The sequence below is a fragment of the Diabrotica undecimpunctata genome, chromosome 4 (genome assembly GCF_040954645.1).
Source record: "Diabrotica undecimpunctata isolate CICGRU chromosome 4, icDiaUnde3, whole genome shotgun sequence".
Taxonomy (NCBI): domain Eukaryota; kingdom Metazoa; phylum Arthropoda; class Insecta; order Coleoptera; family Chrysomelidae; genus Diabrotica; species Diabrotica undecimpunctata.
In genome coordinates, this window is record NC_092806.1 from 17,296,839 (window position 1) to 17,309,983 (window position 13,145).

A 13,145-nucleotide genomic window follows, 5' to 3' on the forward strand; every position below is an offset into this window, starting at 1 on the left:
GGGAAACATATGGTCTGGAGTATTGGGTCGCGGTGGAGTGATTCCTGCGTACAAGAGTTAATCCTCCTCGCCCCAATGAAGTGTAACACCCGAGTGTCATTCTTAAGGGGTATAAAAGTCTCACAGGCTGGGTTAAATTAAACTGCTTGCTTGCTTTACAGAATAAGGAGATATGCAGAAAACCATTGAGTTATTAGAAAAAGGAAAAGAAAGAAAAACATTGTAGCTTAAAAATGGACTTAAAGAAGCCTAAAGACATAAAAAAGGAAACAACAGAATTTATAGACAGACACCTAAGCATTGATACAAAAGTTAAGACAGTACGGAAACTGACAGAATATACATGTTTAATAGAAATAGAAGATATTTCTGGGAAAGGAAAAATAATAGAGAATAAATACAACCTAGAAAGATTGAAAGACTTATGAGTTTATATAAACCACGATTTGAGTAAAAAGAAATAAAAATGTAGAGCATGATAAGACAAAGAGCAATCAAAGAAAGAAAAATTGGAAAACAAGTAAAAATGGGATTTAGTAAGATAACAATAAAAGGAGAGGTATGGTAATGGGATTAAGAGAATTAAACATTAGAAAACGCAAAACAATTAAAAGGCCGATAGGACTAATATGAAGAAAATGATCCAAGTAAGGAGAGGCAATGATTACTAGTTATAATGAGTTGGAAAGTATAAACGAGATGATACTAGCGACCTGGAACATTAGAGGATCCTTTTATGAGGAATCTTTTAAAGAGCTAGTCAACGAAGTAAAGACATACAACATAGATGTTATGTTAGTCTTTACAAAAAACTAAACCAATGGGAAATGAAACAATGGAAGTTGGGGCATAGCGCAAATAATAAATTTATTTCACAAAAGAGCCAAAATGTCTTAAAATAGCAAAAGAAAAGAAAATATGAGAATTGGCACTAACAAATAATAATAATGGTATAAACCAGAGGTACATAGATCAAAGCAGAAGCATGAGATGAGTATGGGTATGGTTAAAAATAATCAGTTGTGGGTATATGCAAGACACATTTTAGTGAACCACTGAATGTTCAAGATCCAAATGAGAATGCAATTTTTTTATGGAGGATGATGGCATAATAATAGAAGTGCCTAATGAAGGACAGAATAAAAGTATCATCAATGGGCTCAAAAATATCAAAAGACCGGGAGAAAACGAAATAGTTGCGGAACTGCTAATTAATGGAGGGGAAAAACAACAAAAAAGGGTGATATATCGTTATTAATAGAAAATATACCCAAAGATTGGACCAAAGCTTAATTATGCCCCATATTCAAAAAGGGGATAAATTGGCATGTATTACAAGGTATTAGCCAGGATGCTAAGACAGAGACTCAAACAATTTGCTAAAGATAAACTAGAAGAGTATCAGGCCGATTTTAGAGTTAATACGACAGCAACAAATCAGATTTGTACAGTGAAAAACCAGACTACCTCCTATGAACATTATATAAGGCTTTATGCGTTGTTAATAGATTTTAAACAAGAGTAAAATCGGATAACAAGAAATAATGTATGAAACACTGAGCTAATTGGGTATACCCATAAAACTAGTTACATTAGTAAGAATGACTCTGAATATCACATGAAATTACTTAGTATGGAGAGATTTCCCATTGGATGAATTTGAAGTGAACAGAGGTCTTAGACAAGGATATCTGTTATTTGCGGCGTTTTTTAATGTGGTATTAAAAACAATAGTCAGAAATGGTGGAGATAAAACGACTGGATCTATCTTCAACAATCAACATCAATGTCTAGTCTTCCCTGATGAGGTTACTATTTTAACGAAAACAAGAAAAGAATAAAGAAATGTTATAAAAAGATTTCGACCTATAAAAAATCCAGGAAAATCTCTACGAGTAATTTGCAAATACACCAAATTTATACATGCAAGATAACTCAGAATCTACCTGTGACCAATTAATACTGAATATTATACTTACACAATATGCCTGACTTCACTTGACTCTCAACTCAACTTCAGCAAAGTCCATTAGAAACGTCCTTGATTGGCATTTCCAATATCTTTATAGTTATTGATGTTGGTGGATAAATAAATTATGTAAACTTTTTTGACAAATGAAGATTTACATTGGAAGCAGTGCGAACAAATTTTAATACCTAGTTTAAAATCAAAGTAACGAACACAGATTAAGCGAACAACACAAACGCTGGCTGGTTGACTGTTGTTCTAGCTCCGATTCTGAAAATATTGAAATAACAATTTTACAAACCAAACAGTTAAAACAATTTAACTCTAATAGTTATTTTAACAAAAAAAAAATGTCCGCTTGACATTGAGGTTAGCAACAAAATTTATCACAGAAAATCACAGAAAATGCCATTGAGTACAATAAACCAGCATATCTATGTTTTATAGACCTGACAAAGGCTTTCGATTGCATCAAACTTACACCTACTGTATAAAAAACACGTACCAATTAATATTATACAAACCATCGAAAACATCTACTTCCATAATCGAATACAGGCAAAGATAAATGGAAAACTAACACAGTGTATACCAGTAGAAAGCGGAGTCAAACAGGATGACTCGTTAAGCCCACTCTCTTTAATATAATAGTGGTCGAAATAATACGAGTAGTACTTAAAGGTAATGGCTACAGTATGGGAAACAAAAAAATCTAAATATTATGTTATGCAGACAACGCTGCATTAATCGCCGAGACAAAAAACGAGCTCCAAAGATTAACACACATCTTCAATACAACAGCCAAGAAATACAGTGATAATATCAGCAGAAAAAACCAAATGTATGACAACATCTAAATACTCACTACGATGTAAAATAGAAATTGATTGGAAAATAATAAAGCAGGAAGCAAGGTTTAGATATCTGGGAATAGATGTAACTAGTTACCAAGATTTTAAAGAAGAAGTACAACAAAGCTTAAAAGTAAGTAAAGCGGCAGGATCTCTTAGCAGAACACCTAAGACAAGACAAAAACAAAAATCTATAAAGCAACATTTAGACCTATATTAACATACACGACAGAGAGACCTGACACATCTTAAACGAGACGACTACTATAAACAACAAAGATAAAAATACTTCGACGAATATCAGGGAAAAGAAAGGATAGGTAAAGAAGCGAAAACATAAGAAGAGCATGCAATATAGAAGACACAAATAAATAGGGACAAAACGGAAACAGGAGTGGAACGAACACATCAATAGAATGGCAGAGGATAGGATAGTATGAATAGCACGATATAAGTCACCAAACGGACGAAGAAGTATTGGCAGACCAAGAAAAATATGGTGCGACAATTTAAACAATTTAGGAGGCTAATACTGAAGAAGAAACAGGCTTTAAAGCTTACATACAAGAAGAAAGAAGAAGAAGAGGAAGTAGGCAAAGTCATACTGTGATTGCCATAATTACGCTTCAGACATGTCAACATGTATTTGTTGGTCGACACAGACATATTGGCACGTTTGAACATGATAAAATAGAGAGAGATCAATGGGAGGACGAAGAATCTCATTGTTACGAAAATTCTGTGTATGGTTTAATTGCTTCTTCGGCTTGTTTATGGAGGGAGCATCAAAGATAGCTATAATGATTACCAACTTCTTTGGGAGATAGCACCATAAAAAGAAAAAGAAATAATAAAACTTTTAAATAAATAAATTAGAATATTACCCCATAAAATATTTAAAGAATTACAAAATAATAATCAAAATCAACTGTTGTAATCCTCTTTAACTGTAATATTTTTATTCAACCTGTTGACGTGGTTTATGGGATAATATTATGTGTTTATTTGCCTGTATATAAAGATATCCTTGACTGAGACATCAATTATATCTCCGAGTTGAAATAAAAAGGAATTTTCTTCTTTTGAAGGCAATACATTTCCAAGTTGGAATTTTATAGCAACTTTCACGAATAAAAATATAAGACAAACACGTCTGATGCTTAAAAATACATCATATCTGTATATTTAAGAAGTCGACGGCGCCTCAGTGTATGTGTAGAAAACAACAGATAGAGGGAGAGAGAGAGAAAGATATTTTAAAGTTATAAAACTTTATATAAAAGTTGAGCTTTATATAAGCGGTTGAGTCTGTTTTACTTTAAACCATTGCTTAATTTATTGAAGTTTAAGTACCTATATAAATAAAAACCATTATTAATTATAAAAAATGACGATATTTTATCATGAATTATGGAGAAGATGCTATCACTCTTCTAATTTATTTAATTTATTAAATATATACAAATTCATTTATGTATTAAGTTGTGATCGTGTCCAGTTTATATTTTTTAAATACCACTTTAATGTAAGTAAGTTATCGCATTACCAACAAAAAACAAATTCCAGCATGTCGTGGTTAAATGCCTCCACTACACATCGGCAGACGCGTCTGCGGACGCATCTGCAGATGTATCATCACAAGCTGACTACACATCTGGACACATCTGTAAATCGTTCAGTCTGTGTTAATTCCCGGGAGACGCAATATCTACGCGAGCATTAAAAAAATGAATTTTGATGTTGAGACCATAGCTGCCGCAGCTATATGCCTATTTAGAACGTCCAAGTACTGCACGAGTGTACATCGGAATAGAATCAATAAAAAAAATGGAAAAGAAGAAGTCAGAGGTCATATTAATTACTATTTAAATGGGAATAAGCCACAATTAAAGGTTAAAATACGTTTATTGACGTTTCAATTTCCACTTCGGAAATCGTTCTCAAAATTTCCGAAGTGGAAATTGAAACGTCAATAAACGTATTTGAACCTTTAATTGTGGCTTATTCCCATTTAAATAGTAATTAATTTAAAATGCCACAAGAAAAAAGCTTCAGAACAATATCAGAGGTCAGATGTGTGGAAAGGCGTCGGACATCCTCACCGAAACCCTTTGATCTGTGCTAAAAAAACCAACAACAATCGGATATCTTGCAAACGCATCCGCTGACAATATATAAACAACAGATGATCAAATTACTCCTCTACACATCTCCAGATGCATACGTAGATGTCGTCCGCGGACGTGTCTGCCGATATAGAGGAGCCATAAGCAGCTTCCAAATCGATGACTACTTTAATTATTTGAAACCCTTGTATGGGTGCATATATGTAGCGGAGACAGTTGTACTGTGTGACAAAAACTCCAATTAAACCTAGTCAGGAGGCTTTAGGTTGGTATGCATTATCTAATATTAATTGATTTTAAAAAGATAACCCTTACAACTACAAGTCCAAGTATATTTGAGGTCTGCGATATAATTAAGGTCTATGTTGCGCCAGCACCAAATTTTACGTCAAAGAATATAAAAAATACGATTTTACTACATAGATGAAGTTAATTGTTTTAATATTTATTTTTTTCTATTTTAGGATTTCTCTGTAAATTAGTAACAAAGCTGCGACTAAAAGTTGGAAAGCACTCTGATGAAAGGCTTCAGATAACACAGGAAGCACTTACGGCAATTCGTGTTATCAAAATGTATACATGGGAAAAGTTTTTTATTGGAAAAATATCTAAAGAAAGAAGGTAAATTATATAATAACAAAATATAGTATATATTGGGATATATGTACCTAGTCGTGTCATAAATATTGATACAAGTATTTTACTAAAAAAAGTTTAAATACTGGTTTGATTTAAATAAGTTTCGCTCACTACAAACTGCAAAAAGTTTATTCAAAATTGCCACCGTTTGCGTGAATACGGCACCCAAGTCTGTTAGGCCATTCATTGATCGCTGTATAAATGATATCATTAGGAAAGTTGTCCACAGCTTATACCAGCGCCTGCTTCAATGACTCTACATTATAGTGACATCTTTTACCAATCACAGTTTGTAGTCGAGTGGATTATGGTCAACCCAGACCTTAATCCACCTTATCATCTAATCATAATGTTCATAATGTTCATACTCATAAATTCGCACCCTCAGTGCAAGACTGCAGTATCTCAAAATTTTATGAAAATGAAGTAATCATGGAATTCGATTGTAAACATATCTATTCCCTGTAAAACTTAAGTAACTTTCAAATGCTTAACCGGCTTAATATTGCAACAACAACAGTTTAACTATTTTGCGTTTTTGTACATAAGTTCCGTGCAAAACTGTTGTAATTCTAATGTAACAAAGTTACAACAGTTTTGCACGGAACATTGCAACGGTTTCGATAACAAGCAATGAAAGGCACGAAAAATGTAAGATATTTGTTATTTTAATATCTATATCTGTGGTGTTTAATTTTAATGTACAGTGTGTCTACGTAATCCATTAACGGCCGAGACAATAAAGAAATATTTACGAGACCAATCTATTCATGTAAGTTTTATGTCCTTTGTGTGACATTATATTTTCCATAAAACGTGTGCGATCTCGTTTGACCATTTATTTATTAGATTGGATTAAAAATACATAAATTAAGACTAATTATATACAGCCAAAAAGTATTTTTTCTTATGAAAGGAAAAACAGTTATCTTAAAACTTGTGTATTAACAATACTGACAGGTTAAAAATATCTATTCTTAGAAAACTTGTTCTATAAAAACTAACTACACATAATATACGAGAAGTGCTACTTACACCTGCCTACAAAGAACAGTCAAAAATTCAAATGGCCAAAAAGAAAGATTTGGTATACTTAGGCCATTAGGGTATGATACCAGAAGCCCACCATAGTTTTTTTAAAAATATTTTGGCCCAAGATGATATACGAGAAGAGGACAACAACTAACAGAAAATCTGTCTACACTTTTTACAATTTTCTCCGTGCAAAAGTCTTGTAACTTTGAAATTCCTAATTTTTTTATCATTAATATTATTTTATTTTAATTTCTGTTTTTGGTTAATGTAATATGGGACGAAAAGCACGCAACAACATAATTAAATGTTAATATTTCTTAAAACTTGTGTCTTATTTCACCGATATTAGCACGAAAATAAACAAAATCGTCTTTATCTCGAAACTTACTTATTCTGACTTACCGCAGTCTTGCACTGAGGGTGCGAATTGGGATACACGATTTTTAAGTTGAGTAGTTTTGGTCTTAAGCGTACATTTATAGTCCTGTTGAAATATCCATGATCTTTTTAAAATATATTGTAGTATAGGGGCTCCATTAAATTTGTTAAAATGTCTCATTGATAATCTCTCACTACTTTTTTAATGCCATTTTCACAAAAATATAAAGAAGTGATGCTGTCATAGGATACTCCCTACCAAACTTTTACTGAGACAGGATAATGACCTCGGTAGATAATTGGCAACAGTTTGTAGGCTTCCTTAGATGCTAGTGCACAAACTCTAGTATTTTTCTAATTGAAAATTTCCTCCACAGTAAAAAATTTTTCATCTGAAAAGAGGATTTCTTTGTGGCGCTATTTACCAAATTCATTGGACTGCAAAAGTCTCAAACGAAGAAGTGTTAAGACGAGTTGGACATGACAGAAAGCTTATAAATACAATTAAAATAGGAAAAGCATCGTATCTGGGCCTCATACTTCAAAACAATAAATACTCTCTTCTTCTCGTCATCATGCAAAAAAGAGTAGAGGGAACAAAAGGCTTGGAAAGAAAGAAGAAATCTTAGCTGACGAATATCAGAGATTGGACTAACCTCAGTGGTGAACAGACATTTCAAGTTACAAACGATAGTAAACCGTTTAAAGAAGTGATCGCCAACTTTCGTTAGAAGACAGCTCAATAAGAAAAAAAAAAAAAGAAGCTCTTTACCCTACAAAATCAGACGTCTTGATTTTTTTCATCCCATTTTGATTTAATGAAACTGTAAGGCGTTGTCCTTTTTGTTGTTTGGAAGTCTCAAATTTTGTTTGATAGTGCGACTCATGATTCTAGGGCAATGTCCATTTCCTGAGCCATTATTTTTTGCTTTCGGCTAGGATTTTGGTTAATTCTTGAGCTAACATCGTTAATAACTTATGACGAACGAGGCGCGCGAAGCCGACCCGATCTTTATGGTCACTTACTCCTCACATATACAAAAATATCTTCACAGTTCTATAAACAAAAACTCGCGTAAGATTTAACGGTTTAAGTTATTCATAAATACGAGCTCTTTGTATTCCGCACTTATGTAAGGCAATGAGAGCAATACGGTTCTCTTTGTCTGTATCCTCCATCTTACCGGCTCAAACTTAGACAAGAAAAGAGAGAGGACAGGTCATCATCATCATCATGGGTACTACAGCCCTATAAAAGAGCCTCGACCTTCCCAAGTCTATTACGCCAGTCAGTTCTATCCATTGCCAACTGTTGCTAGTTTGCTGCGCCTATTTGTCTACCATCCTCATCTACACCATCCCTCCATCTGAGTTTTGGCCTACCCATACTTCTACTTCCCACAGGTTGTGACATAAGGATTCTTCTAGGAGGGTTGTTCTGCTGTGATCTTGGAGAGAGGACAGGTAACGCTCATTTAATAAACCTTCGCAAAGTGCAGCCAGTTTCGACGTGACAGCCATGTTTTGGTGCCTGTACGTTGCCCATTACTACGTCTTGCAGAGTTATCAGGTCTACTCATTTTTCAGTAGATCTACTGATTTCAACTTTAATTTACTGATTTACTGCAACACTATATCGATCTTCTAAAAAATATGTAATGATATAATCATGTTCAAAAAGTGATCATTATATCAGTGTTCAATTATAAATTTTGAAAAAAATCTATTGATATATATCCATTATTCTCAATCTACTAAAAAAATAAAATATGGCCTGGCAACCTTTCTGGTGCCCGTTTGGGCTTCAGTAAATTCCATACGATTACACTTCCCCTCTCTTTCCTTGTCTACAATGTTCCAGTATACATGTCAAATGTTAATGTTGTCGACATAACTTTTAGCTGTGTTCAGTTTATCAGCCGTACAAACTGCGTTTACACTTGTATCAATATTTATGGTAGAGCTGTCTAAAAAATCCTAATTCGTGTGTTGTGTAATTTACATTTAAAATGCCCTTGTTGGCTTACTTTTAAAACAAGTTGGATTATGCTATTTAAGATTATGTACATATTATTCTGCGAAACTGCCAAAATCCCGAACACCGCCATTTTTATTACACAGACTAGGGGAGAGTGGTACACAGTGGGCCACTTTTTTCTCTAAAAAGGTCCCAACGTGTGTTAGACAAAATAAGGAGAATTTCTTTGTTGATAATTAACATCGTCTATGAAAATACTTTGTTTACCCGATAAATAGGACAAAATATTATATCCCTTGTGGCGATGTATCTAATTTGTCTGTTCTCTTCAAATTATACTGCAAATTATACTGCAAGCAATTTCCTTTGAAGTAAATGCAATTTTACTTTATTCACTGCTTTCTCTATAGATGTAATTATCTCAATGTTTACAAAAAAGAATTGTCAAAGAATACAAAAATGATTACAGTTAATACAAATAAAATATTAGAAATAAACTCAATTGATAAACACAAACAATAGTTTACAGTGGGACATGGCTTGTACTTTATTCATGTGGCCCACTGTGTACTGTTTTTCAATTGAACCGTTAAATGTCGTCACTGTACTACATACAGTGTGTTCCAATGAAGATTTAACCCCCCCACCCAGAAACTCAGAAGCCAAGAGTTTCTTCAAAATTTAAGTTAAATTTAAATTAACCAATTAAACATTCTTAGTGATCTCCAATTCAATAATTCAATCAACCTGTAAATCGATGTCAACACGCCACTGTGTTTTTTTCCATTTGTAAAAATATCACAAGATAATGAATCCTAATTATCTTCTTTAATGTTTACCAGATTACCTTTGATTTGAGATTTGTCAGCGACTGATTAATCCGAGATACTATTGTAAAGGCTCACAAAAATGGAATATTCTAACGAAGGAAGAATTAATTAAGCTATACTATAAAAATAATCAGTGTGTTAAGACTACGGCAAGGATCTTTAAAACGAACCATCCAGAAAAAGACGTAAGTCACCAATACGTTAACATTTAACTGACAAGTTGAAAGCTACAGGTGACGTTAACAACACAAAGTAGACCGTCGAGTGAGGAATGAAGCAGTTGAAGTGGCGGTATTGGGTCATTTACAAAAATGGATAATCGACAGGCTATCAGATACAACTCTCTCGTGTATCTGGTCGACATCTAGTGTTTATTGAATTGTAAAATCTTATAAATTTCACACTTATAAAATACGATTTCTTCATCAATTAAACGAATATGATCCTAATCGTCGGCTTCAATTTTGTGAAGATTTAGTGAAATCATAAATAATAACCAACATCGATTGTACTGATAAATTGCATTAGGCTTTCACGGCCATCGTCTAACTTATTAAACTGTTTATTCGGGCTGTTGGGCCGTTGTCTTCTGTTGAGATTTGTTCTCGACGTTTCGCCAACACTAGGGGTTGGCATCTTCTGGAGATGTTGATGCTTCGCTTGTAAGCAGAAACTGACGACGCGTTGTACTACGGAGGCAATATTTATAATTCCCACTCGCCTCCCCTCCACTGGTTTCGGCTTGAGGGGGCGTGTCGTTGTTTATAGTAGCTTTTCTATCTCCGTGTTTGGCGGGAAGGGCGTTTGTGGATTTTAATACTGGTATCCATGTTTTGTTGATTTTTAGTCCTTCTTCTATCCTATTGAAATTGTTTGGGTGCTTGTATATTTCCACCGCTTCCCGATATAACCGTGGGTAGTACTGTGAAGTTTTGTCCAGCATCTGTGTTTCTTCAAATAGTATTCGATGTTCTCCGCTTCCCAAAGCGTGTTCGGCAACGGCAGATTTGTCGATATGTCCTAAACGACAATGGCTTTTATGTTCATTTATCCTGGTGTTGGTGTGTCTTTTTGTGGTTCCCACATATACCATTCCACATGTGCATGGTATCTGGTATACTCCGGCCGTTGCTAATGGGTCGCGTTTGTCTTTTACCGATCTTAAACAATCCTTGATCTTCTTTGTAGGTCTGAAGATGGTCTTTATGTTGGCTTTCTTGAGTATTCGCCCAATTCTGTCCGTTACCCCCGATATATAGGGCAAGAACGCTTTCCCTTTACATTCTGTTTCTTCGTCCCTTCTTCTAGATACGTTGTTCATCGCCTTGTGTATTTCTCTTCTGGTGTACCCATTAGAGGTGAGCGCTTTTTCAATATAAAGAAGTTCACTTTGGAGATGTTGTGGTTCACAAATTCTCTTCGCCCTCTCTGCCAAAGTTTTGATGATACCTTGTTTTTGGCTAGGATGATGATTTGAGTTCCTGTTTAGGTATCTGTCTGTGTGTGTAGGTTTTCGATACACTTTATGTCCTAAGTGACCTTCCTTTCGATTTACTAATACATCCAGGAACGCTAGTTGTTGAGCTTTTTCTGTTTCCATCGTAAATTGAATATTTGGATGTAGTGTCAAAACTTTGGCAGAGAGGGCGAAGAGAATTTGTGAACCACAACATCTCCAAAGTGAACTTCTTTATATTGAAAAAGCGCTCACCTCTAATGGGTACACCAGAAGAGAAATACACAAGGCGATGAACAACGTATCTAGAAGAAGGGACGAAGAAACAGAATGTAAAGGGAAAGCGTTCTTGCCCTATATATCGGGGGTAACGGACAGAATTGGGCGAATACTCAAGAAAGCCAACATAAAGACCATCTTCAGACCTACAAAGAAGATCAAGGATTGTTTAAGATCGGTAAAAGACAAACGCGACCCATTAGCAACGGCCGGAGTATACCGAATACCATGCACATGTGGAATGGTATATGTGGGAACCACAAAAAGACACACCAACACCAGGATAAATGAACATAAAAGCCATTGTCGTTTAGGACATATCGACAAATCTGCCGTTGCCGAACACGCTTTGGGAAGCGGAGAACATCGAATACTATTTGAAGAAACACAGATGCTGGACAAAACTTCACAGTACTACCCACGGTTATATCGGGAAGCGGTGGAAATATACAAGCACCCAAACAATTTCAATAGGATAGAAGAAGGACTAAAAATCAACAAAACATGGATACCAGTATTAAAATCCACAAACGCCCTTCCCGCCAAACACGGAGATAGAAAAGCTACTATAAACAACGACACGCCCCCTCAAGCCGAAACCAGTGGAGGGGAGGCGAGTGGGAATTATAAATATTGCCTCCGTAGTACAACGCGTCGTCAGTTTCTGCTTACAAGCGAAGCATCAACATCTCCAGAAGATGCCAACCCCTAGTGTTGGCGAAACGTCGAGAACAAATCTCAACAGAAGACAACGGCCCAACAGCCCGAATAAACAGTTTAATAAATCGATTGTACTGTTAAATGGTAAAGTTAATATACATAATTTTCGTTATTGGAGTAAAAGTAATCCTCATTTATTCATGGAGACACAAACACCTCAGAAATTAAATTTATGGGTTGGCATTTTAGGGAATCATATTATTGGACCATTATTTTTTGAAGTAAATCTCAATGGAAGAACCTATTTAAATTTGTTTGATTCCGCTGATCCGCTGATTACTGGCACGTTGGAATCTGATAATAATCTTTTAGAGGAAGAACTGACTTTCCAACAGGACGGGGCCCCCCACATTATGATATACGCGTAAGACAAATTTTGAATCAACGTTTTCAACGGCGTTGGATTGGCAGAAGGGGTCCAATAGAGTGGCCGGTCAGATCACCGGATCTTTCGCCTTTGGATTTTTGTTTGTGGCGATAACTAAAATCAAAAATATACGCCACTCCGCCTGCAGATCTTGCAGAGTTGCGACACAGAATTGTAACAGAATGCTGATTATTGACACCGGAGGTACTTGCAAATATACGAAGAGGCTTTGAAAATAGACTGTAATATTGGATGGAGGTCATAGGAGATCATTGCGAATATTTAATTCGTTAATATGATTAAATTTTTTGTTTTTTGTTATTACTGATGTAATAACAAAGCTATTCCGTAAACAAATAGATTGTCGTGTAAGGAAAAAAAAGAGCTTTCAAATGATGTGCCACTCGACCATACTTGTTATAAAAAAATGGGGGTTGATGTGTGGGTTTACATTTGAGGACATGAATTTTGCATGAAAATTCGTCCCCATATCAATACAAATTAATGTGTTTTTTAA

General features: G+C 34.9%; 1 protein-coding gene across 2 annotated transcripts in view; it reads left to right on the top strand.

Annotated features, from left to right (window-relative positions):
* The window catches only part of LOC140439249 (probable multidrug resistance-associated protein lethal(2)03659), a 173,437-nt gene that overhangs the window by 106,375 nt on the left and 53,917 nt on the right, over positions 1-13,145 (top strand). For both annotated transcript variants that reach the window (XM_072529048.1, XM_072529049.1), the window contains exon 5: positions 5,411-5,567. In XM_072529048.1, the coding sequence (XP_072385149.1) occupies positions 5,411-5,567 (157 nt within the window). The remainder of the gene's footprint in view (positions 1-5,410; positions 5,568-13,145) is intronic.